At 50.8% G+C, this 26,978-nt stretch overlaps 1 protein-coding gene across 2 annotated transcripts in view; it reads left to right on the forward strand.

Annotated features, from left to right (window-relative positions):
* The window catches only part of RASSF5 (Ras association domain family member 5), an 88,041-nt gene that overhangs the window by 17,296 nt on the left and 43,767 nt on the right, over nt 1-26,978 (forward strand). For both annotated transcript variants that reach the window (XM_075529541.1, XM_075529547.1), the window contains exon 2: nt 17,638-17,759. In XM_075529541.1, coding sequence (XP_075385656.1) covers nt 17,638-17,759 — 122 coding nt within the window. The remainder of the gene's footprint in view (nt 1-17,637; nt 17,760-26,978) is intronic.

Here is a 26,978-nt window from a genome sequence, read left to right on the forward strand (position 1 = left end):
TCCTGCACCTGCCTCACGATAGTTGTCATGTTTGAGCTCCTTGCTCAGCCACTGTGTCCGTCCGTCTGGTCGAGGGCCTTCCTCTGTTTTGCTGCCCCTCTACTTTACCAAGGGACTGCTCTCTCTTAATCACGTGTCCAAAGTACTTTGACATGCACTTTGGACTGCATACATATACATGCATACATACGCATATATACATCTTCCTGCTACCAGAAGGCTTTAGAGCTAACTGGGTTTCCGCTCGGGAACACTAGTGGTGCCGCCAAGTTAGCGTGGGGCTGTGGACCACACGGTTGGTGGTTTAAACCCACCCGCTGCTCCAAGGGAGTCAAATGAGGCTGTCAGCTCCTGTAAAAGTTTACCATCCAGAAACCCTAAGGGGCAGTTCTCTTCTGGCCTGTAGGGTCACCATGAATCAGAAGTGACTCAGTGGTGGTGCGGGGTGGGATTTGTTCCCTGGAGCAGTGTTTGATCCACGGTAGGTGGACAAATGCACCAGTGGACACTGGTTAGGAGCTGGGTTGGCTTGGAAAGATATGAGGCTGAATGCTATGGAAAGGTTTTGTCTGTTTCGCTCTCAGGGTGTGTGTGTGTGTGTGTGATAAAATGGGAGAAAGGTGAGCCTTTCTTGTCCCCTATAAAGTTCCAGCCCCGGAACCCTCCAGGGCAGTTCTACCATGTCCTATCAAGTCACTAGGAGTTGGGATTGATGCTGAGTTGTTTCTATTGTTCTTGTTGTTGTTTGCTATATGTTTTATGTGAAACCCAAGACAGGTAGATCTATAGAGACGTGTAGTTTCTTTGGGGTGGGGACGAGTACAAGGAAGAAGAAGAGGATCTAAGCTTGATTATAGTGACGACTGGACCACTCTTTTCAATCTACTTCAACCACTGTGTCCTGTGAATGGTACGTCCATAACACTGTTAAAATTCAAAACCAAAACTTGTTGCCATTGAGTCAGCGCTGACTCGTACCCACCTGTAGGACTGCGCTGTGCGATTCTGAGACCATATCCCTTTGGAGCCCCGTCTTTCTTCCACGAAGCAGCTTGGTGGTTTTGAACTGTTGGCCTTGCAGTTAGTAGCCCCGTGCGTAACCACCATGCCACCAGCACTCCTTTAATAAAATTACTAAAAGATCATGAAAAACCACATGCATTTCCACCCATAAGGCATCCTTCCATCCCACACTAATAACAAGAAGTCCAAGAGGGAAGGAGAACCCAAGACTTGGAAGAATACTGTCTTTGTGTGTGGGAGAGGTGGGGGGCACCCCAATGCTCCCTCGGGCCTGTGAGGGCCAGATGGACAGTGTGCCCCACGGTGCAGGGCCAAAGAGTGGGCATCCGGAAACAGACCATGTGGAACAAGCGCCCCAGGGCCAGCCCTCTGCCTCCCGCCCCACTGGGCACACACGGTGGCAGCGGGCTCTCTTGATGCCTCCCTGGCCTTCTGCCCCTCTAGTCTGAACTTGTTGTGAACTGTCCTGCCCTCTCCACGGCCCCTCCCAAAACACCGCCCTGCCTGCCAAAGCGCCTGCCTTTGGTGGTGCCCTTCCTTCAACGCAGAGGCAGAGGCGGAGGTGACTTTGATTAATGGGCCGCCCACCCCAGAGGCACACCCTCCCGCACCCGCCTGCAGCGGCGGGCTCTGCAGGCCGCCCAGGTGCCCCATTTCTGCCAGGCTGGCCCAGAGTGCTTGGAGAGACATGCCTGTCTGCAAATGGGACAAAGAAGGCTGGCCTGGGGAGCCAGTAGCAGGTGTGAGATCCAGGTGCCCGGCTCCCAGAGAGAAGTTTAAAATCTGCTCTGACGGGGCAGGACATCCCCCCAACTCCCTTTTCCTTCACAAAGAGCTTGCTTGAAAGTGCTTGAAAGTGTGGGCCCCACCCAGCACTGCCTCAAGCATAACTGGTCATTTGGGGACCAAGATCTTGGGCTTCCTCGTGTTCCTCAGCTTAGTCCGTTTGGGGTCCAGCACCCCCACATCCCCCAGCACTCTGCACAGTGGGCCTGGCCGGGAGGAGCCCGCTTCCCGGAAAGCCTGCCAGCCGCACCCACTGGTGTGTCTGGGAACACAGCGTTTATCCGGACCGAGCAGGTTCAGACCTATCCCCTCTTGGTTTCTTACTCACCACAGTCGCCCCTGCGTGCCCAGCTGCCCCGCGGCTGCCCGTGGGCGGGGCCGGCAGCCTCTGGCCTCAGAGACGAACCTGATGCCACGTCCCTCTGCTGACCACTACTCTGACCTTCCCTGTTGGCTCCAGACCTGCTTCCCGGCACACCCTCTGTGTGCTCAAGGTCTGTGTGTGGTCTGTGCACACGCGCGCGTTGCCCACACGCATTGTGTGTTGTGCGTGCATGCAGGCGTGAGTGCAGATGGGTGCACATGCACATCTGTGTTACGTGTGTGCGCCTGAGCACACTTGTGTGCAGGAGCAGCCGTGTGCGTCCAGGTCCTCCAGGCTGGGTGGTTGAGGGCGGGCGTCCTGGGGTAGCCTGTCTTCTACAGAGTGGCATCCCTAGGGAACTGGTTCCAGCTCCTTCAGGAAACATAAAGCTTCACATGTCCTGAGCAGCCACTTGACCCCAGGAGGGGGGCTTCCCCTCACCCTGCTGCGGGCCTCTGGAGGGGTTTGGCTCGGAGCAGGAAAAATGTATCGATCGTGTTGATTTGGGTGGTTGCTGCAGACAATAAGGCACTCCACCTCCCCAGGTGCCTGGCCACCCTGGACTAACCCAAGGCAGCAGGGGTGGGAGGGAGGGAGGGAGGAACGGACAGGTAAGCAGGGCAGAGTTGACCTTCAGGAAGTACAAAGGGACCCTAAAATGAAGATTGGGCTGGCGTCCCCTGCCAGCCCTCACACTATGATCTCTACATCCAAGGGAAGGCCAGGCACCATCCCTTCCTCTCAGGACCACCCCTGCCAAGTGTTGCATCGTGAGTGGACTCCCCACCGCAGGAGCAGGGCCAGAGCAGCGAGGGCTGTAGATGGAGGTCAAACACTGTAGGTGGGAGACCAGCAGGACCTGACTTGGTAGTGAGGAACTACCTGGTCCTTGCCTGATGCCCAGGGGCTAAGTCTTGCAGCGAGCCTGGGGGGAAGTTACCTGGCCAGGGGAGCAGGCAGGTTCAGGCTGCAGGTTTTGAGGACCTGGGCCAGCCCAGGAGAGAGAGGGCGCAGAGAGCAAGGGAGGGGTCTGTTGCTGGGAGGATATAGGATAGAGGGCTGGCCCCAGTCCTTCAGCAGCCTGAGCTGGTCAGCCCCATGACTCCTCCGAGGACCTCCGTGTCAGGCTCGGTGCAGAGCACGGACCCTAGGCAGAGACTGTGAGACTAAGTTTGTTGGGGTGGGGTTGGAGGGGGTGGGGAGATGCCAACAATCCCTTTCTCTCTCTCTCTCTCTCTCTCTCTCTCTCTCTCTCTCTCTCTCTCTCTCTCTCTCTTTTCCTTCCAGACTCTAATGCTATTATTTTCCAGTGTGTGTTTTTTTTTCTGATTTCTCTGTAATAGCTAAGCACAAATTATTGTAAAACTAAAGGTATTTATGTGCCTGCTTTAGAAATACCTAGCAAGGGGAAGGTGCGTGAAACTGTAATATACCCCCTTGAAGCCTGGTGGAGTGGGAATTTGTGCAGCAAAGTGATGGGGGAGGAGGGTGGAACAGAAATGGGGGCTTCCGTGCACCAGCATGCATACAGTGATCCTCTTAACAACCTCGAACAATCCTCCATGGCTGGCTATTCCCATCCCTGTTTTACAGATGAGGAAACGTCTTGCTCAGAGAAGTTCAGTAACTTCCCCAAGGTCAGCAGAGCTGGTTGAGCAGGGACTAGCATTCAGGCCCAAGCCCGGGTGGCCTGGTGGTGCCATGTTGGACTGCTAGCCATGAAGTCATCAGTTTGAAACCATTGGCCCCTCCATGGCAGAAAGACGAGGCTTTCTACTTCTGTAAAGAGTTACAGTCTCAGAAACCCACTGGGACAGTTCTACCCCACCCTTAGGATCACTATGGGTTGGAATTGACTCAGGGGCTCTGAGTTTGGGTTTCAGTTCAGGCCAGCCCCTGGACCCGCCTTCCCTGGCCCCTTGTGTGGACCTGGGCTGGAGGACATGGGATGGACAGAGCAGTCAAGCAGGACACTCTGTGCCATCTCGGGATCATGTGTGCGACTCAGCATGGGAGGGCTTCGGGGTTGCTTAGCAACAGAATGCTTCTGCTTCAGGAAAAAGGGGCCATTCCGGTTATGCGGACATACAGCGGACAACATAGGTCTGTGTGTAAGTCTGTCTGTGCACGCATGTCTCTGGGTGTTTATTTTGTGTGTGTCTGAGTGCAAGTCTGTATGCATGTGTACATCTGTGTCTTTGTGCTGTGTGTCCGTGCAGGGTCTGTGTGTGTGCCTACATGTGTGTTCGTGTTGGTGTTGTGCGTGTGTGTGCACTTTGGGGACCTGGGATGGGGCAGGCACTGACTTTGGCAGTCTTGGGAGAAAGGGAAGGGCCGCAGCCTCTGCGCTTGGGACAGACCACCTTCGCACACGAGTCCTGCCTACTGACTTCCCGTCCTTGGGGCCAGAGTGGCAACAGCACTGTCATCTCCGGGCAGAGGCGACCCTGAGCTCAGCCTGACCTCCTAGTCCAGGTGCTGACCTAGGAACCACTTCTGCACCATGAAGGCCAGGAATTGAGCTGGCAGAAGTGGGCAGTGGGCTTGATTTTAGCCTGGTCCCCTCCTCAGCCAGTCCACCACTCATTTTTGGAGCTGGTTTCCCTGAGAAATGTCTGTCTGGTGTATCCAGAGGCTGGGTCCCCAAAGCTCCCTCTCTGTGCCTACTTACAGTTCTCTTCTTGGGAGAAGGTCCCTTGTTGTCTGGCTCCATCATATCTTCTTACAATTGGCCCACTATCTTCCCATAAACTGAAAAACTCACTGCCATTGAGTGGATTCTGACTCATAGTGACCCTATAGGACAGGTTAGACCTGCCCCCATGGGTTTCTGAGACTGTAACTCTTTTCAGAAGTAGAAAGCCTCATCTTTCTCCGGAGGAGCGGCTGGTGGTTTCGAACTGCTAGCCTTATGGTTAGTAGCCCAACATGTAACCACTACATCGCCAGGGCTCCTTTTAGGCCCCTTCTTTTAGGACCGAGAAGCACTCTGTCTCCAAAACATACGCCGGGGATGGAGTCAGAGGGTCCAAGTTGAAAGGGAAAGGGTGCAGGGGGGAAGAGATAATTCTGTTTTATAGAAGGAAGTGCTTCTTCGTCTTCTTTTTAAAAAAATCATTTTATCAGGGGCTCTTACAGCGCTTATAACAATCCATACATCAATTTATCAAGTACATCTGTACATATGTCACCATCATCATTCTCAAAACAGTTTCTTCCTACTCGAGCCCTTGGTATCAGCTCCTCATTTTCCCCTCCTTCCCCATCCTATTTTCATATCTTGCACCGTCCACTGTCTCCTTTCACCCATGTTTCTGTTGTTTGTCTCCCTGGAGGGGGTGGTGGTGTTAATACGTTGCTCATTGCAATTGGTTCTCCCTTTCTCCTCCTTCTCCCTCCACCCCACCTTCCCCCTACCCTACAGTATTGCTACTCCCATTCCTGTTCCTGAGAGCTTATCTGTCCTGGATTCCGTGTGTCAAGAGTTCTTATCTGTACCAGTCTACATGCGATCATCTAGTCGGATTTGTAAGGCAGAACTGGGGTCATGATAGTGGGGGGAGGGGTAGCATTAAAGAACTCGAGGAAAGTTGTGTGTTTCATCTGTGCTATGCTGTACCCTGTCTGGCTCATCCCTTCCTGTGGCCCTTCTGTGAGGGAATCTCTAATTGTCTACAGATGGGCTTTGGGTCTCCACTCCAACCCACCTGGTTTGCATCGATATGATTGTTTGTTTTGGGTCTTCTGATACCTGATCCCGCTGACGCCTTATGATCACATAGGCTGGTGTGCTTCCTTTATGTGGGTTTTGTTACTTCCCTGCTAGATGGCCACTTGTTTATCTCCAAGCCTTTAAGACACCGGGTGCTATATCTTTTCATAGCCGGGCATCATCAGCTTTCTTCACCACGTTTTCATATCCTCCTATTTTGTTAGAAGGCAGTTCTACAGTAAACAAACAAACAAACCACTTCTCCTAAAGACACCACCATTAGAACTTGCTGCCTCTTAAGCTTCGTCATACTCTCTTTGTCCTTTGGTGATTGGCTCGCTTTGATCAGCATGACGTCTTCGGGCACCACCCGTACATGAAGCATGTGGCTGGGTAGCATTCCACGGTATGTCCCACATTTTGTTTATCCATTCATCTGGCGATGGGTCATTCCATGGTATGTACCACACTTTGTTATCCATTCATCTGTCGATGGGTCATTCCACGGTATGTACCACAGTTATCCATGTCGATGGGTATTTGGGCCACCCTATTCTGTGAACAGTGCTCACTGCAGTGAGCGTTGGTGTGCACAAGTCTCCAAGTTCGCTGCAGGTCTTTGGGTGTGTACCCAGGAGTGGAATTGCTGGATCACGTGGTCATTCTGTTTTGAGGATTTTTATTGTTGGTGGTGTTCCATTTTTTAAACCATAACCTCTTCATAACAGTTTCATTGACCTCATTCACATATGATACATTTCAGAAGTTTAATCAGCAATTCAAAGGGTTGTGAAATCACCACAGTCCGTTTCAGGACATTTCTTCCTCCGTGTACTCATTGTCTTTAGTGCTTTCAGTTGTTCTGCTTAAGGAATCGCCGTGCATTTTCCACCACGCCCTGCGCCTCTGCGGTCCTGTGAGCAGTGGATAGGGCTTCCTGCCAGTCTCCTCACCCCCGGCCAGAGTGTGCTGTACTCTGTCTGCTTTCCTAATTCTGGTCATCTTCGCCATCCTAGAGGGAGGGAGTGGTGTCTCGCGGTTTGTATTTGATTTTGATTTGCCTCTCTCTAAGGACCAGTCCCTGGAAAAGGACATCATGCTCGGTCAAGTGAGGGGCAGCAAGAAAGAGGAAGGCCCTTGCTTGACGAGACCGATTGACGCAGTGGCTTCAGCAGTGGGCGCAGGCACAGGGATAATGGCGAGGCTGGCGCAAGACAGGCCAGCGTTTCCTTCCCGTGGTCTGAACGCACCGAACAGCCATGGGTGTGAATTAAGGAGCTTTGCACCTAACAACAGTAACAGCAATGATGAATTAAGGAGGCCGGGTGGCACAGCGGCTTAACGACTCAGCTGCTAACTGAAAGGTTGGCAGTTCAAACCCACTGGCTGCTCCTTGGGAGACACTGTAGCAGTTTGCTTTGGTAAAAATCTACAACCTTGGGAACCTTATGGGGCCATTCTGCTTTCACGTGGAATATCTGAGTCTGGCTCGACTCAAAGGCTACGTAAGCATCGTTCCATGTGTGTGGTGACCATTCGAATGGCCTCTTTGGAGAACCAACGGTCTATTCCAATGTTTGCCCATTTTGATGGCTGGCCCATTTGTCTGTTTTGTTGATAAGTTGTTCTGGTGTTGCTTATCTTTTGAGTATATTAGATTCTTGTCAGACACATGGTTTGGAAGATGTTCTCCAGCTGGTAGCTTACCTTGTCACTTGTTTGGTGCCATCTTTTAAGGAACAAGTGTTTTTTAAATCTGTGAATTCCCATTTATGTACTTGGTCGTTTGCTATTGGTGCTTTTATATTAAGTCATCCACTGTTGACAGCTAAGCTGGTAGCGCTGCCTCTGCATGTTCTTCTAAGAATTTCATGGTTTCAATTTGCACATCTAGATTCTTAATCCTCTGTGGATTTGTTTTGGGGTATGGGGTGAGGCGTGCATCATTTCCTTTGCATGTGAAAATCCAGTTTTCCAAACATCATTCATTGAAGACACTCTTCACTTCCCCAGCGAATGGACCGTGGACTTAGCCCCCTTGTCAAAAATCAGTTGGTCATAAATGGGTGACTTTGTTTCTGGGCTCCCAATTCTAGCCATTGAGCTAGGTGTCTGTTATTTATTTAACCACACTCAGAGTATTTTGCTTACTGTAGCTGTACACTAATACCAAACCCACTCCTTTCAAGTCAGGACTCACAGCAACCTGTGCAGGGCTTTCAGACTGTACATCTTCAGGGAAACAGATAGTTTCGGATTTCTCCATGGAGTGGCGAGTGGGTTTGAACTGTCAACCTTGCAGTTGGCATCCAGTGCTTATCCCACAGTGCCACCACAGCTCCCTATAGTGTGTTTTAAACTCAGGCAGTGCGAATGCTCCACTTTCGTTCTTCTCTTTCAACACGGCTTCAACCATCCCAGGCCCTTTGTCATTCCATATAATATTAAGGATTGGTTTCCTCCTTCTGTCAAAAAGGTATTGGAATTTTGATAAAGTCACATTGAATCTATAGATCTCTTTGGGTAGTATTGACGTCTTAACAATATTAAATCTTTCAGTCCATGAACATGGGGACATCTTTCCATCAAGTAAGTCTTCTTTCATCTTTTTCAGGAGTGTTTTATCATTTGAATACTCAGTCTTTCATGTCGCTGGCTAGATTTATTCCTAGGGATTTAATTCTTTTAGATATGCTTCTCAATGGAATTGTTTCTCTCATTTCCCTTTTCGTTCTCTCCGTGCTGGTGTATAGAAACTCAACTGAGTGTTTGTTGGTTTGTTGACTTTGTGCTCTACAACGTTGCTGACTTCGTCTGTTGCCTCTAGACATTTTCTTGTGGATCCTTTGGATTTTTTATATTGGATCATATCATCCGTGAATAGAGATATCATTTTACTTCTTTTCTAATTTGGGTACCTTTTCTTTCTTTTCCTTTTTGTTGTATGGTTCTGGCAAGGACTTCTAATATAATATTAAATAAAAGTTATGAGAGCAGGCCCTTTTGCCTTGTTCCTTATTTCAAGGGGAAACCGCTCAGTCTAGTAAATAGAATGCTGGCTGTCAGCTTTTTATATCTGCCCTAAATCAAATCGAGAAATTCCACCCCCTTTTGTTTCCCCTTCTTTAAAGTTTCCATCAAGAAAGGATGTTGGATTTTATCACGTGCCTTTTCCACATCCAGAGACATGATTGTGTGATTTTTTTTTTTTTGCTCTATTGATTTGGTATTTTATTGACTGGTTTCTCAGGTTAAAACACTGCATATCTGGAACAAATCCCATTTGGTCAAGGTATGTGACTCTTTTAATATGCTGTTGGATTCTGTTTGCTAGTATTTTATTGAAGATGTTTGCACTTATATTCATAAGAGATATTGGCCTGTGGTTTCTGTCCTGGTGGTCTCTCTCTGGTTGGTTTGGGTGTCAGGGTTATAATTGCTTCGTAGAATGAATTAGGAAATATGAGGGACTTTTAAAAGTTTATTAAAATGTTAACACTTTAAAATGAAAAAATACAAGCTGTATCTCTCAACATAAGTTACATCAAAGTCAAATCTGTATGAACTGGTCCATTCTGTATCTTGACTAAAAAATAGAGACCACCATTTAGTCCATTCCTCAAGCACTGAGGGTCCTGGGAATTTAAGCAGGTCATTCAGTCTTTTTTACACAATAAACCGAAGAAAGAAAACAAAACCCAAACAAATCACAGTGACTATGTCAGGATTGTAAGGTGGACCCACAGGTTTCCCATCACGACTCTTAGGGGAAAGAGCAGGCACATTCCTGCGATGTCATGGCGGATCTCTGCCGACGGTTCCCAGTTGTTTTTGTTGTTGATGCTTAGGCAGGCTTGTTCCTTGGGACGTGGTCTCCATAAAGTTTTTCATAAAACGTCAGTGATTTCACCATTCTTCCATTAAACTTTAACATCAATTTGATATTTGTTCTTGCTTTCATTTTAACAGCCCTCATGTTGTTCTGATAGGGTTTTGGGTTTGTTTTCACCAAACTGATTTTTTACCCTTTTTAATGCCTTAAGCTTGAGCCTGTCAAGGCATGTTATAACTACTTAGTATCAGTTTAGTTTGGCGCAAAGATTATATATATGAATAGTTGGGGTTTTTTGGCATGAACTTTTGGAAGACCCTTTGCATTCTTTATCTTTTGGATAAATGGAAACACTACTGGTATTCATTCATCTCTAGATATTTGGTAAAAGTTCCCACTGAAGCCACGTGGTCCAGACTTTTTTCCTTTTTAAAAAAAATCATTTTATTGGGGACTCATAAAACTCTTATCACAATCCATACATCCATCCATTGTGTCAAACACATGTGTACATTTGTTGCCCTCATCATTCTCAAAACATTTGCTTTCTGCTTAAGCCCTTGGCATCAGCTCCTCATTTTCCCCTCCCTCCTCATGCCCTCCTCCCTCATGAACCCTTGATAATTTATAAATTATTATTATTTTGTCATCTCTTACACTGTCCGACATTTCCCTTCACCCGCTCAGATTTTTTTCCTTGTTGGGAAGTGTTTGATAAGTGTTTGATCTCATCGGTTCTTAAGCTGAGACTTTCTTGTTTCTCCTGAGTCAGTTTGAATCGGTTGGGTTGTGTGCATCTAACAAGTTGTTCATTTGTTATCTAGTTTGTTGCCATTCAGTGGTTCATAATCTTCTCTCATAATTCTCTTTCTATATATTGGGTCTGTTGTGATGTCCCCTGATTTCTTTTTATTTGGGTTATATGCATCTTTTACTTGTTTTTGTCAGTCTCGATAAAGGTTTTTCTATTTTCTTGATCTTTTCAAAGAACAACTTCTGATTGTGTTGATCCTGGTTTCTTTCACTTTTCTTTGCTTTTGCCCTGAGCACTGTTATTTCCTATCTTCTGAGAAGTTAAGGCTTAGTTTACTCTTCCCTTTCTGGTTCCTCCGCGGGTTGCCTCACTGTGTGACGTGATGTCAGTTTTGGTGTGTTTTACTTTCATTTTCATTTGACTCTTAAGAAACTTGTGATTTTTCTTTTGATTTATTCACGCATTGGTATTTTAACAACGTGTTGTTTAAGTTCCATGTATTTGTATATTTTTCAAGACTCTCTTTTGTTATTGTTTTCCAGCTTCACTTATTTGACACCAAAAAAAATACTTTGTGTGCTTTTAGTCTTTTAAAATTCCTCAAGACTTGCTCTGTGACCTGAAATGTGGTCTGTCCTGGAGCATGATCTGTGCGCACTAGGGTAGAAGGTGCTTTGGGTGGAGGGCTTTGTAGGGGTCTTTGGAGTCCAGTTGGCTTATAGTGTTACTGAAGTCCTCTTTCCCTGCTGATCTTTCTAACAGTTCTGTTCCGTTGAAATGGCATACGAAAATCTCCCAACTCTTATTGTTATCGCTGGTTGCTTTATCAGTTCATGTGCCCCACTGTTGTCAAATTTCCTTGACTGAGATATGACAAAATAATAATAATTTATAAATTATCAGGGGGAAGGAGAGAGTGGGGAGGGAGGGAAAACAATGAGAAGCTGATGTCAGGGGCTCAAGAAGAAAGCAGGTGTTTTGAGAATGATGATGGCAACATATATACGAATGTGCTGGACACAATTGATGTATGTGTGGATTGTGATAAGAGCTGTATGAGCCCCTAATAAAACGATTTTAAAATTTTCCTTGACTGGCACTTTTATCACTATATAATGTAAGTCTTTATCTCTTCCTAATTTGTCTGAAAGTCAACTTTGTCTGATATTACCGCTCTTGGTAATTATTTGCCTGGAATTTTAAAAATCCTTTCACTTTTAGTCTGTTTTTGTCCACCGGTTTAAGGTATATCTCTTCTAAGGGGAATCGTTGCTTCTTTTATTTCCCCTGCTTCTGCCGCTTTCTGCTTTTTGATTGGAGCATTTAGTTCATTTACATACTTTAAATGTCATAAATACAACCCCCTCAAAGTAATCTTCAAAGTAGCCTCTAAGAAAATAAAAAATTTAAACAGACAAAAGGAGATAAGAAGGGGACCCTGAAAGGCTCATCACAATAAACCAACAAAACACAAAAATAAGCAGCACCAAAGGTCAAAACAATAGATTTAAGACACAAACCAGATAACAAAATGGCATGCCACTTCTTGTGATAATAGTGCCCGTACCCACAGGGTTTGATGCCGTCTTAGCCTTTGTCCTTTATGACTGCTTATTTCTGTGTTGTGGGTTTTTTGTTTTTTTGTAGTGAATCCTTTTGGCTCCCTTCCTGTTTCATGTTGTGCTTGTCTTTAAACATATTTTCTTAGTGGGTTACCATGAGTAAATACAAGAAAAAGTAAGTACTTCATGGTTACCAGACATAAACAGACATTCTTAAATGCAGTATTGCGTATTTATTTATCAGATCTTAGGCTAAGTTGCTTGAGAGAGAAGCAGTCACATTTCAAACAGGTCCTGAGGGAGGTCAGCTTTGTTGGGGGCTCGGACTTCCCTTAGTGGGTGACTGTGGGTGTACCCTTTGCTCAGGTGTCTGCTCCCTTGACCACCGCAGCTCCCGTCTACAGTCCTCAGTGCTGGCTCTCAGAGAAGCAGCCAGAACCAAGCTTATTCCCAGGGAGGGCTGCCCTGTTGGTTTAGAGACCTGAGCCGCGACACCCGGGGAGGCCGGCAGGATGCTAACGGTGGGGTGGGAGCAGACTCCACGGTAGCTTGGATGACAGAGCCCCTTCCTACTCTGGACCTCTGCATTAAAGGAATAAGAATTTTCTGGATGTGATCCATTTTCTAAGGCTCCCAGAGCCGCCTCTGCCTTCAAGCCTCCCTGACGACAGTTGCCTCTGTCTTCTCAGCAGCTTTTCACATCGGCGCCCTAGCGGTTACTGAGTTGTCCATGATACTGTCCCGTCTTACACCATTCCCACAGATGCAGCCATTGTGATACACGGGGCTTGTACAGACTGATGTTTGGACATAGGTCACTATACCTCTCTTCCTCTTTCATCTTACCTGTGAGTCGCCCCTGAAACGTGCCCAGTGTCATGGAGTCGGGCGAACCTCCGGACAGCTGGGTGGTGGCTGTGCAGGAGGTGCCTTGACTGGGCCTCCACGCTGGCCTCCTGCATGGAAGGGGAGAATTCTACCAAGGATGCACCTCTGCTTCAGGAGCTGTGGGTGGGCCCCTGCTTTGCCCTCTTTGGTTGTTAGTTTTGCACACGGATATCTGATCTACCCAATTAGCTGTGTCCCCAAGGGTCCCGTCTGTTCTTTCTCACCCCCAGGCTAGCATGGGGCACACTGGGAGCCATGCTCAACTTGGATGCTGCTTGCAATCACATTTCTAGACAGAAACCCCAGGGAAGGCTGGCCCCCCACTGAAGGACCTCTCAGACAGGTTGGCCAGGGCCCCCCTCTCCTCCCTTGGTCCCATGAACTCTGCCGGGACCGTGGAATGCCAAGCGCAGGGTGTGGTTTGATAGCACCAGCATTGGTGCCTCAAGGGTAAGGTACTCATGGGGCTCTGCCTCCTGGGTCCCAGCCTAACTCCCTATGTTTTTGGAATCCCTTGGGGTCTCCTCTCATCACACAGCAGGCCTATAAAAAGATCTTCTGGGGGTCTTGGGGGCGTTTTCAGGCTGTGAACATGTGTGTGAGTATGTGTGTATGGATGTGTATGCATGGGAGAAAAGGGTTGGAGTGGGTGGGGAGAAGGAGAGAAAGGCATAGAGAAGGATGGGGAGAGAGACATAGAGGGAGGGAGATGAGAAACAGAGTCAGAGAGAGCGAGAGCGAGAGAGAGAGAGAGAGAGAGAGAGAGAGAGAGAGAGGCCAGAGAAAGCAGGAGAAATGGGGAGGGGGAGAGACAGGAAGAGAGGAAGATGGCAGGGAGGGAGAGACAGAGACAGAGGAGGGCCCGTGGGAGAGATGTGAAGTGTAGATGGACAGGGCCTGCCTGTGTCAGCAGGACCGGGGCTCAGAAAGCCGGCAGCAGAGAGCACCTCCTCTACTCCCAGGACGCTCTCCCCTGAGATTTGGAGGTAACTCTTGCTCCCCTCAGAGTGGGGAGCCTGCCAGTCCTTCCTTCCCTGTTCCTAGCTCTTGGCATTCCCAGAGCATTCTTCTTGCCTGCCACACAGGTGTGCCCTGGGGCAGCCCGGGAACAATGCTGCTCTTTGTGGGCTCTGGCCTCCCTGCACCTTATCAAAGCCCCACACACTCAGTGGACACCACAGGCAGGGACACCACTCCTGAACAGGACCCTGGGTGCCCTTCATGCCACTCTGGGCGAGGTGGGCAGCAGTGGAGGCTGTGCAGATGCTGGGAGCAAGATCCGCCATCCTGGGCCTAGAACACACAAGGATGGCTGCCACATTCCTGTCCTAGAGGGTCCAGTCTAGGGCAGTGATTCTCGACCTTCCTCATGCTGGGACCCTTTCATACAGTTCCTCATGTGGTAGTGACCCCCAACCACAAAATTATTTTTGTTGCTACTTCATCACTGTCATTTTGCTACTGTTATGAATCGGGCTACCCCTGTGAAAGGGTCGTTCAACCCCTAAAGGGGTCATGACCCACAGGTTGAGAACCGCTGGCCTAGAGAAAAGTGAGTTGGAGGAAGGGAGGCAGGAGGGATGTGGGCCTCACCTTCAGGCAGGAAACAGGTGAGCCGTGGAGCCGCTAGAAACTGCCTCTGGAGCCGTGAGGCCAAAGGGACAACCCGTGCTGAACATGCATATCGGGGAGCCTGTAGAAGCATCCTGATCAAAAGGTGGGAAATGGGGAACGGAAGTTCAAATGCTTGTTGATTCCAGACCACCCCCTGAAACTGTCGCCCGAGAACATCTTTAACCCCGAGTGAAACTATCTCCCGAAGTCATCTCTGCACCCAGTCGTGTTCTTGCTGTCAGGTGCTAGGACTCTGACTCACAGTGAGTTTACAGACAACAGAACCACACCGGCCCAGTCCTGTCATCCTCCCCACGGTTGCTGTGTCTGAGCCCGTTGTCCCAGCCCCCGGTGTCAATCCATCTTCAGAGGGTCTTCCGCTCTCCAGCTGCTCATTTGTCTGCTTTACCAAGCGTCACGTCCTTCCTCAGGGCTGGCCCATCTTGGTGACATGGCCAAAGTGAGGGAGGTGACGTCTTGGGGGCCTCAGTTCTGCCGAGAAATCTGGCTCTACTGCTTCCAGTTCTGACCCGTTTCTTCTTGTGCACATCGGGGTTCTATTTAGTTAACGTATTTTGGCCACCACACTCAAAGGCATGGATTCCGTGGCCTGCCTTATTCATGCTCCAGCGTTCACCTGCACAAGAGGCGGCGGGAAATGCCATGGCTCGGGTCGGGCGCAAGAGACATCCGTGCTCGGCAGCACCTTCAAGAGGTCTCGTCAAGCAGATTGGCCACGTGCAGTCGCCCGCTCATCTGCTGTCTGCTGCTTCCATGGACTTGGCAGTAAGCCCACGCAGAACCACGTCTTTCAAGCCCAGTCTTTTCTCTCTGTCACGTTGGTGTCGCTGAGGGGACCAGCGGTGAGGGTTGCTTGGTTGGTTTGCGTTCTCTGTTGAAGTGGGATCCGGGCATTGATCTTCATCGGTAATAGGTTCCCCTGATTGAAAAGGGATGTCAGCGGGGGGCACATGCTACTCTTTTCAAGCAGCATCTGCACGTGGTGACAACAGCACCTCGCAAGGGGAGATAAGAAACGTAGGGGCGGGGAGCGCGTGTGAACGATGGTGACGTGCTTTGGAAGAGGCCCCGCCGCTGACGTGTCCAAGTTGGGATGGCCGGTCTGTGATTGCTTTGTGTGCGCATTCACTAAAGGACCAAGTGAGAATAAACGTCACCCCCAGAGCGGCGGGAGGAAAGCAGCAGACCAGGGACCTAAGAAGCTCCCAGCTGCATGTCCTCCCGGTTGCCTGGCCACCCCACGCCCCTTGTAGACCCCAGTGTAAAACCTTTGCCAGGCGCCCGGCACACGTCCCAGGTTATGGAGGCAGCTGGGAGAGTGGGGTTCTCCTTGTGGAATCAGGCTCTGGGAGAAGGGAGCTTGGCCCAGTCCCCACTGTGCAGTGGCACCTAGTGCACTGAGCGTTTGGAACTAAGGAAAAAGAAAGTCTCCGGACTGAAGGCTCTGGCCTTTGATCTTCTTCAAATATAGTTCAGTCCAATGAAAAAAGAAATAGTCCGTCTTGAGTATTCTGTTCTCTTGAGGAGTTATCTGTATGGGGTGACGGCGGCCGCTGGAAAGCTGAGATGAGAAGCAGTTTGCGCTGATGATGGTGATAGAGTGTAGAAGAGGTTGTTGAGACAGGTGGCTTGACCGTGGGGACCTTGAAGCCATAGGCGGCTCAAAGGCTAGTGACTTCCCAACCCGCAGGTTCCCTAAGCAAGCTCAGCCCCGACACATAGCACACCTGCCCCAGCGGGTCCCCCTGCATCTGATTTACAGTCTGGAACGTAACCTTCTCATGAGGGACTAGAACGCTGCCCCCACCGGGCCTTCTAGCTAAGCCATGGCACCTGCTGGACATAGACCTCCCACCCCTCACCCGGATCCAAGGGCAATCTGTAGGAACTGCACCCCAGGCAAAGGGGTCAGCTGCTGGTGGACTAGACCAGATTTTGTTAGATCTCTCTGGGGAGAGATACACTCTGGTCCTTGGCACCATGCAGAAAGGATTCACACCGAAGCCTGGTTTGTGATCGCAGTGAGTTTATAGAGAAAAGAAGTTCCAGGTCCTACAGTAAATGGAACACAAGCCAGACCGAGGCCGACCGCAGCCACTGGGAGACAGAGTGCCAGAGCAAAACCTCTGGACTTTTCAGGGCCCCCTTGGGAGGCTTGGTCGATGATACTAGTCGACCCTCATCGGCTTAATCAAATTCACCTGGCTTAGATGGGCCAATCCAGGTGTAACACCCACCGAGGTGTACCAGCCCTTCTTGGCCGGAAGCTTGAACCTCTGAGCACGCATAATGGACTCCCCAGTCCCTATGCTAGCTAGCTACCCAACAATTTCTTCTGTAGCTGCCCGCATCTTTGTCCCTGCCTCCCTCCCTGTGCCTGCGGAGCCTGCCTCTGTCTCCCATGACATCATCTCTCTCCAGCAATGGAGCCCTGGAGCATGATGGGTCGTAGCTCATGCTGGGCTCTGCCACTGATGAGCCATGTCATTGACACCTCACTTTACCCCTGGGCCTCAGTTTCCTCAACTCTCAGAGCATCCCAAGGTCCTTCCTAGCCTGCTCATGGAGCCTTCGTGTGCTTGGACAGAACCTCTTTGTGAGACACGCATGTGCAGGTTCTCCCGCAGCGTCGTTGTGGGCCCCGCCCCCTGAGCTCATGCAGTCGTCCCCGCTCCTCGGGTACTCCTGGCTCATCACGAGGACCTCTGACTCCAGAGGCACGTTTCCTTTCTCAGGACGCGCCCACCTCTCTCACCACCCACGTCCCTCTGCGGCTGGCAGGACACAGGCCTGGTGCGTGACAGATTGGCCCAAGGAGGCTCAGGACCGGGAAACCTAACCCCCGGGTCCAGCTCGTCCTTGGTGGTGAATGCAAATTAGCCAAAAGAGCAGCTATAGCTTTAGAACCAAGTAGGAAGTCACTTAAATTCGTTGGGCCCAATTTTCTGCCTGTAAAATGGCACTATCAATTACTACAGGAGCCCTAAAAATAGCGCAGGGAAAGCTTGCTAGGGACCTGGCTCGCCCGGTCCCTCTGTGGATCCAGGCCGGCCCCTAAGCCCTGTGGTTCTTTCCCCGCAGACTGTAAGTTCACCTGCCACCCGGAGTGCCGCAGCCTGATCCAGCTGGACTGCAGTCAGCATGAAGGCCCCGCCCGCCACAGACCCTCTCCAGAGAGCACCCTCACCCCTCCCTTCCGCCAGGTAGGCTCTGGGGCAGCGGGGAGCAGCCTCTGCAGGTGTCCCCAGCTCCACTTTCTCTCCAGGGGGTCCTGGGGAGCAGGAGGAGGCATGAGGAGCCAGGGTCCATGTGTTGGAGGTTGGGGTCCCTGTGACCAGTGACACGAGACGTCTGGGAATGCTCAGGAGGCCCAGGCAGTCTCCTAGAGGCAGAGACTGTTTCAGACAAGGGCTCTCAATGGAAGGACTGGGTAGGGGTGTGTGTGTGTGTGTGGGGGGAGAATCCCAGAGAAGACTCCGGAAGATTCTATCAGGCACCTGACAAGGGATTGACCCTGGACTGTAGGGAGCACAGGACCCAGGCTTCTGAAGTCCAGCATCCTGGCTGGCAGTCAGCTGCCTCCCTGGCTTGGCCCGTAGGGGGCTGGGCGAGCGCCCCTTCCTTAGTCTAAAGCGCAGGGCATTGAGGCACAAGCAGCATTGGGTTCTGGGTTTTGCCGGGACAGGTGACCATGGTGGACCTGAGCTTTGGTGCCTAGGATTTGGAACAGAAACGGGCAATGCATTTACTGATTCTTTCTTTAAACTTTTTTTTTTAATATACATCAGACAGGCGGGTGGAGTCTTAGGGGATGGATGATACACACGCATCACACACCGTGTCCTCAGAGAGCTTTGTTCTGCCCAGGAAGGCAGCGCATAGTGATGTAACAGACTGCGTGCCACACTCACAGGGCCCAAGCAGCCTGGGTGCCCGGGTGAGGTTTCTGTGGGAGAGGGATCAGGGGGGGCTTTCCAGAGGAGGGTGGAATTTACACCCGGCCATCCTCTGTCAGTCCAAGGCTGCAGGTCAAGGAAGAAGGGTGTTCCAAGATACCTTTCATTTAGTAAACATGTTTTGAGGGGCCCCCCCAGAGTGCTGGGGCTGTCCTGATGGACGTGTGAGAGGTGGGTCTGGCCCCTCCTGTGCTTATTGGACAGCAGGATAGGGGGACATTCAAGGAGTGCTCCCCAAAGTAGATGATACTCCCCCACTGGGGGGGGGGGCTGGGACAATCCAGGGGGGATTCTGGGCCACAGTACAAAAGCCTTATTGCCAGGACAACGCTGAGTAAATGTTTTTCTGCAAAGGAGCAGGAGGCCAAGTAAGTTTGGAGATGTCTGCTTTGAACAAAGGAGGGAGTATTCCAGGGCGCCATCTAGGTCCATCGAAGGAGGCCCCTCTGATGCCAGTGACGGGTTCTTTCCCGAGCAGCTTCCAGCCCCGGGCCCCAGGGTGGCCATTTGCATGCTTTTCTGCCCACAATGGGTGTGGGCTCTGATGCTCAGATTTCTGTTCTGTCCGGAGTGTCCTCAGCCCTGCGGCTGCATCCTCACGAAGACGCCCCTTACTGGAAAGCAAGGGTAAAGAGTGCTTCTGAAGGGTCCCAGCATGGTCCCGGAAATGCATCTTGTAAGTGTTTTTCTCCCTCGGCCTCAGACTTCGTAGTAGCCAATGCTCTGTGTGTAGCCTGCCGTAGCTAGGCCTCCTGGGAAGACCTTGACTTGACTGGAGCCCACCGGGTGCACAAGTCTGAGGCCCACAGCACCGCCGAGTGGCGTGGATTTCCACCCAAGGTTTCCCAAGAAGATGGGGAGGGAAGTTACAATGCACACCATACGGCCAAACTGCCCTGAAAACGTCAACCCTTTTCATGTCCCGTTTTCTTTCCCCCCTGCTGGGAGCAGCCAAATCTCTCTTTTTCCTACCCCCCTCAACCACACCTGTTCCCCATCCTGGATCGCCACCCCGCCCGCGTGCAACTGCATCTTCCCTTTGGCTCTCCCTGTCCCTCCTTGAGAACGGCAGGCCTCAACCAGAGGTGACCTGGTCCCCCGCCCCCCTGGCCCAGGGGCATTTGGCAAGGAAGCGACTGGAGGTATTTTTGCCCGTGGCGGCTGGGAGGAAGGGTGCTCCTGGCACATTGAGAAAAGAGGCCAGGCAGCTGCGGGACACCCTACGGAGTGCAGGATGGCCCCACAAGGAGGAGGAGTCTGGAACAGGACATGGTCGTGTCAAGGTTGGGGTACCTGCTCAAGGCAGTATAGTCAGCTCCCAAGTATGGTGGGGAGAAGGCACCAGGTGGGGCAGGGTCTGACACTCAGGGTGTCCTCAATTTGAACCAACCAAACTCACTGCCACCCAGTTGATGTTGACTCATCATGACCCCACAGGACCGAGCAGAATTGTCCCTGTGGGTTTCTGAGGCTGCGGTCTGTCCTGAAGCAGACTGCCTCATCTCTCTCCTGAGGAGTGGCTGGTGGGTTTGAACCACGAACCTGTAGACAGTAGCCCGGGACTTACCCGCACTGTATCACCGGGCTCCTAAACTAACACGGGGGCGTTCCAGTCTAAGTGTTTGAAAGCACGGAGTCTCCCTCTGCCGTGCGGGAGGAGTTGCTGCCAGAACGCCTAGCAGGCAGGCTGGGCTGGCACTGGCGCAGCGCCCTTGGGCATAGCACCGGGGAAGAAGCCTCGGTGCTGAGCGGGTGCTGAGTGGCCCCAGCTGGCACACAGCCTGGGCGGGGGGTGGGGGGGGGGCGAGTTGCACTCGGGCCTTGCTGGGCTGATGGCTGGCTGTGTTTGCCGTGGACGGGCACCTGCGTGGTTCAGCAGAACCAGCCAGCCTAGTCTTTATCAATAAAGCCTGGGCCCTGCTCCAGCCCTCGCCTTTTCTGAAAAGCTTATTTGTGCTGATTTCCGCCTTGGCTTGATTTTCTTTCGATTTGGCATCACCACCTGGGCAGAACCAACAGACTCTGTGAGCACCGTTTCCCTATGCGGCTGTGCTTGGGACCAGGTCTGAGCTCAGCGAGTTTGGGGGTTAGTGTGACTACTAGGAGGGGGTCTTTGTTCCCTGGTATGCCTGCAGCAGACAATAGCAGTGGCAGGGGCACTTTAAGTACAGCGATCTGCTTTCCCACAGTTCTGGACGGCAGAAGTTCAAATCAGGGCATTGACTCCAGTGGGGAAGGCCCCACCTCGCTGGTGATCCTGGACATTCCTTATCTTGTAGATGGTTTCTCATAAGATCTCATGTGCCTGTGTGTGTGTGTGTGTGTGTGTGTATTCAGCCCTTTTAATAAGAAAAGATTAGATTTAGGGCCCACCCTACTCCAATATGATCTCATTAACATATCAGGCAACACCTCCTAGCTCCAAGCAGTGTCACACTGACAGGTGTACAGGGGTCAACACTTCCACAGAACTATTGAGGAAACACAAGCGGGGTCAGGCCGATGACCAGGTCTCCTTTCTGTCCTTTGAAGAAAAGCAAATCATGCCAGGGGAGCCACTCTTTGCCAACGCTTGTTATTGTCATGCCTTTGTCATATCGTGGTTTCTATCACCCTGGAGTGAAGTATCTGGGCTTAGTTCTCAGGGGCAGTATAGCACCGATGAAACATACAACTTTCCTCTGTACTTTAATGCCCGCCCCCCCTCACTATCATGACCCCAATTCTACCTTACAAATCCTGCTAGACCAGAGTATGTACACAGGTACAGATAAGAGCTGGAAACACAGGGAATTCAGGACAGATAGCCCCCTCAGGACCAATAATGAGAGTAGCGATACCAGGAGGGTAAGGGTAAGGTGGGAACAGATTACAAGGATAGACATATAACCCCCTCCCAGGGGGATGGATAGCAGAAAAGTACGTGAAGGGAGACATCCGTCAGTGTAAGACATGACATAATAATAGTTTACAAATTATCAAGGGTTCATGAGGGAGGGAGAGTGGGGGAGGGGGGAAATGAGCTGATACCAAGGGCTCAAGTAGAAAGAGAATGTTTTGAAAATGATGATGGAAACATATGTGCAAGTGTGCTTGACATAATGGATGGATGGATGGATGGATGGATTATGATAAGAGTTGTACCGAGTCCCCAATAAAATGATAGTTTTAAAAAAAGGCATAAGACCAGAAGCAAAGTTAAAACAAGATGGAAACTTTTCATGTGCACACCAAAGACATCAAAGCAGGGGACTTCAAAGTCTGTTGGAAAATGGAACGAAGAGATAAAGGGTTTTTTCCATGAGCTTTTTGTAGCCTCTGGCACCGGGGGGGGGGGGGGGGGGGGAGGCGGGGGGCAGAGAAGGCAGGGCTACCAGCTGCAAACTTGCCCCATCCTGGAACTGGGCCTGTACCTCTCTCCCTCGGGGAATGTAGCTCAAAGAACTGGCACTTCAGGCACTGGTGACATGTGCTCCCGTCATGTCACCCTGAAGGACCTGGGCTTACACACTGGGCTGCTAACTGCAAGGCCAACAGTTTGAAACCACCAGCCGCTCTGAGGGAGAAAGACGAGACTTTTTAACTCCCGTAAAGAGTTGCAGTGTTGGAAACAGCCCCGGGCAGTTCTACCCTGTCTTGTAGGGTCACTATGAGTCAGCATCAACAGTGGTTTGGGTTCGGCTCCCCAGCACCCTCTTGATGAACTGTGACCTCTGGGGGTCGACTGCAGACTCTCCATTGCCTAGGGAGACTGTTGGTTCTCCTCACAAGTCTCTGCTGCCCAAGGGGTTCTGGGAGTTCTGTCCCCCTGCCCGTTTGCCCCCACTTTCCTTGGGACGTGGAATGCGCAACTTCCAAGAGGGACACACAAGCACCGTCCTCTCCCTGCCGTCGCCCACAGCTAAGTGCTTGAAGATTCCCAAGTGTGACAGGCTCACAGGCGAAGTCCTGCCCCTCTTCCTGGTCCTCAGAGAGCTGGGGCCCAGCCTTGGCAGCTAGGGGACTGCCAAGTGAAGCCTCCAGCCTCTGCACAGCATTTCCCAAGCCTCTCCCAGGCACACCACACTTAAGATTCCTGTCATAGCCTGTGTCACCTGTGCTATTGTATACTGAACTTTACTCTGTAAGTACACTCGTTTTATAAAACTTAGATACACTTGAAAGATAATAAAAAAATATCCTTGAATTTTGAAGTACTTAGGTTTGTCCCCCCCCCACACACACATACACACTTTACCAGCATATACTCAATTACTACTTACTTTTGAAAAGTACACCAGCGTCTTTGCGGGCCGCCTCACTCGTTCCACAAGATATGCCGTGAGCCACTGTCTGATGCCTTGCAGAGGCCACTCTCTTGGCCGTCTGGGGCCTGGACTGCCAGGGCATTGGGTTCCAAGGGGCAGTGTGGAGCAGCAGAGGGGGGTCTGGGGGTGCTGCGGAGGAAATGGCAGCCATGCACACCAATGGCAGACTTCCAGAGGAGGGGGAGCTGCATGTGTGGGTGCTGCTGCGGGCGGTTCCCACGGACAGGGAGCAGCTGCTCCAGGGTTTCAGGCCTGCAGTCTCTCGGGAGCCCATCACCAGGGGCCTCTGGGTGGGTTCCCTGCTGTGGGGATGGCAGGAAGGCTTCCAGGGGTCTCTGCCGCTGCTGTTGCCAGACACACACACGTCGGTTCCGACTCACAGTGAGCTGTGGGCAGCAGAGTGAAACTCTGCTGGGCCTGCGCGTCCTCAGGGTCATCGATGCCCACTGGCGCAGCCCTTGTGCCCATCCTTCTCCTTGCCGGTCACTCTCTTGTATGCTACCAAGCATGATGGCCTTTTCCAGGGACTGGCCTCACCTGGTGGCCTCTCCAAAGGATGTGAGGGAAATAATCTCCCCATCTTGGCTCCAAAGAACATTCGGACAGGTTGGTTTGTTTTCCTGGTCCTCTGTGGTACGTTCAGCATTCTTTGCCAGAGCTAAAATTTCAACGCATCAATTCTTCTAAAGTTTTCCTTACTTATTGTCCATCTTTTGCACAATATAGTATTTTTTAAAGACTATATATATATATCAAAAGATGCTCCCACCCCCAGCAGCCTGACTGATCCAAAAAACACTCACCGCCATCGAGCCGAGGCAGACACATAGTGCCCCTACAGCTCGGGGTAGAACTGCCCCTGTGATTTTCTGAGACTAACTTTTTATGGGAGTAGAAAGCCCATCTTTCCCCTGTGGAGCGGTTGGTGGTTTTGAACTACCAGCTCTGTGGATCGCAGCCCAACTTATAACCGCTGTGTCACCAGCCCTCTCCTCCCACCCCACCCCCACCCAGCTAAGGACAAAGCTACATTCTACTCCAGACTGGTTTCATCTGAGAAATGGGCCCGTGCCGTGAGTGCGTGCGTGTGTGCGGCGGGATGTGCTGATGTCTGTGAGAGCAGGTCCATGCAGGTGAGGTCCACGGCTGCCTCGGTCACCTCCATTTGTGTTGTAGCATGACCCCAGTGGCTCCCTACTGCCCTCACAGCAGAATCAGGACATGAACCCCTTCTCATCCTGCTCTGTCAGTTCTACAGAATACCAGAAGGTTGAGTGACAGCCCCGAAGAGAAGGCACTGGACTCTGTGGTCTGGGCACTTTTGCCGTAAGGTGACCCCTTCCTAACTCTGGGGCGGTGAAGAGGTTGGCGGAGGTCGCTCCAGTCTCCAGATGGAAAACCTACGCTCCATCCTCCCTAACCAGCCTGCTGGTGCTACAGCCCTGCGGGTACCTGCCACCTTTCCACTACACTCAGCGACCCCAGGACACCCCCCAGCACCTCACGCCTCAGCAGAGCCCCTGCTGGAGCCTCCGCCCCAGCCTCGGCAGTGGCTGAGCAGTGACTCAGCTGGCATGCTGTGCTGGGTTTCCTGGCGCCCAGCCCTGCCTCCTTCCCACAGTCTCGCCACTGTCTCCCTGCCCAGGGGCTCTGCTTTTCCAGAACCTTCAGGGGGGTTGGGGTGAGGGGATCAGTTGCCCATGGCCCGCCCTGCTCCAAATCTCCAAAGAAGGTCTATCTGTTGAACCCAGAACTGCCACATGGGGGAGCCAGGGGGGCAGGAGAGAGCCTGAAAGGGGCGTGGCGTAGGGAAGGTCTGTGTCCATTGGGCGACCTTGTCTCCCTAACACGTGTTTGCAGCTGTGCAGGGCCATCGCCTCTGAAATGTTTGATACACGGGCTTTTCGAGTTGAATTGTGAGGAGCATGGATTGAGGAGTCTTGGTGGTGCCGTCGGGTAAGCGTTGGACTTCTGTTAGGTGCCAGCTAGTCCGTTCTGACTCCTGGAGACTGCGTATCACAGAACAAAGCACTGCCCAGTCCTGCAGGTCCTGCACCGGCCTCACGATCGATCGTTCCTGTGTTTGAGCTGCAGTTGGTGACCCACGGTGTGCATCCATCTTGTCGTTGGCCCGCCTCTAGTTCACCGCCCCTCTACTCCAATGTCCTTCTCCAGGGACTGGCCTCCCCAGACAACCTGTGCAAAGTATGTGAGATGAAGTCCCACCATCCTTGCCTCTAAGGAGCATCCTGGCTGCATTCTTCCGTGACAGACCTGTGTGCTCTCTTGGCAGTTCCAACCAACCAGTTGCTCCACCAAAGGAAAAAAAAGCTGTCTGTCTCACAAAACATTTACAGCCTCAGAAACCCTATAGAGCAGTGTTTCTCAACCTGTGGGTCTCGACCCCTTTGGGGGTTGATGACCCTTTCACAAGGGTTGCCTAAGACCATCGGAATATTTGACAAATATCTCACAATATATAATTATATATTGTTTTATGATTAATCACTATGCTTTAATTATGTTCAATTTGTAACAATGAAAATGTAAGATCTCTCTACGGATAGAGTTACACCTCGGTCCTTGGCTCCGCACAAGAAAGAATTCACACCGAAGCCTGGCTCATGATCCAAGTGAGTTTAATGAGAGTTAGAAGTTTTAGGTTTTACGCGGCACCCATAGGATTCCTGCCGACCATGCAGCCTGGCAGAGACTGCTCGGCATCACGCAAAGATCTCTCTCCCAAGTTCTCCAAAGTTCCTGTCTCAAGTTCTTTCTCAAGTTCTCTCCCCAGTTCCTTCTCCCCTGCCCCTGCTTCTGCCTTTTCAAGGATTCCAGGGGGAGGCGTGGTGGACGACCCCAGATCCACCCCATTGGCTGGATTGAATTCACCTGGCCCAGGTGGGCTGTGGGCTGATCCAGGTTTAACACCCACCCATGGCCACCCGGGGGGGGGGGGGGGGCTAGGCCTTTGAGCATGTGCAGTGCGCCGCCCTTTGTTCTCGCGCTTGGCTCTCTTGGACATACGTCGATGGACATCCCATCCCTGCCTATCTGCCTAACAAAAATACATCCTGCATATCAGATATTTACAGTATGATTCATAACAGTAGCAAAATAACAGTGATGAAGCAGCAATGAAAATAATTTTATGGTTGGGGGTGGGGTGGGGTCCCCACCACATGAGGAGCTGCATTAAAGGGTTGTGGCCTGAGGAAGGTTGGGAACCATATATATGTATGCAACCAGAATCCACTTGACAGCATGGGATTTTGATTTTTTTTAGGCTTAGTGTAATATTTTTTATTTACTTGTTGAGTATTAACATGATTATGGTAGTAAAACCTCTTTTAAGAACATTATATGCATTTCCATTCACTTATGTCATTTATATCCATGTGTATTTTAACATTTTACTATTAAACTAAATTGAACATTATTTTTTATTTTTAATCATTTTATTAGGGGCTCATACAACTCTTATCACAATCCATACACACATCAGTTGTGTAAAGCTTACATTCAATGCCCTCGTCATTCTCAAAGCATTTGCTCTCCACTTAAGCCCCTGGCATCAGGTCCTCATTTTTCCCCTCCCTCATGAACCCTTGATAATTTATAAATTATTATTTTGTCATATCTTGCCCTGTCTGACATTTCCCTTCACCCACTTTTCTGTTGTCCGTCCCCCAGGGAGGAAGTCACATGTAGATCCGTGTAATCGGTTCCCTCTTTCCAACCCACTCTTCCTCTACCCTCTCAGTATTGCCACTCAGAACACTGGTCCTAAAGGGATCATCCGCCCTCGATTCCCTGTGTTTCCAGTTCCTATCTGTACCAGTGTACATCCTCTGGTCTAGCCAGACTTGCAAGGTAGAATTGGGATCATGATAGTGGGGGTGGGGGGTGGGGAAGCATTTAGGAACTACAGGAAAGTTGTATTTTTCATCGTTGCTACATCGGCTCCTCTCCTCCCCAGACCCCTCTGCAAGGGGATCTCCAGTAGCCGACAAATGGGCTTCAGGTCTCCACTCTTCACTCCTCCCCTCATTCACTATGGTAAGATTTTTTTGTTCTGATGATTCCTTATACCTGATCCCTCATGGTCTCACAGGCTGGTGTGCTTCTTCCATGTGGGCTTTGTTGCTTCTGAGCTGGA

The sequence above is a fragment of the Tenrec ecaudatus genome, chromosome 1, assembly GCF_050624435.1.
Source record: "Tenrec ecaudatus isolate mTenEca1 chromosome 1, mTenEca1.hap1, whole genome shotgun sequence".
Taxonomy (NCBI): Eukaryota; Metazoa; Chordata; class Mammalia; order Afrosoricida; family Tenrecidae; genus Tenrec; species Tenrec ecaudatus.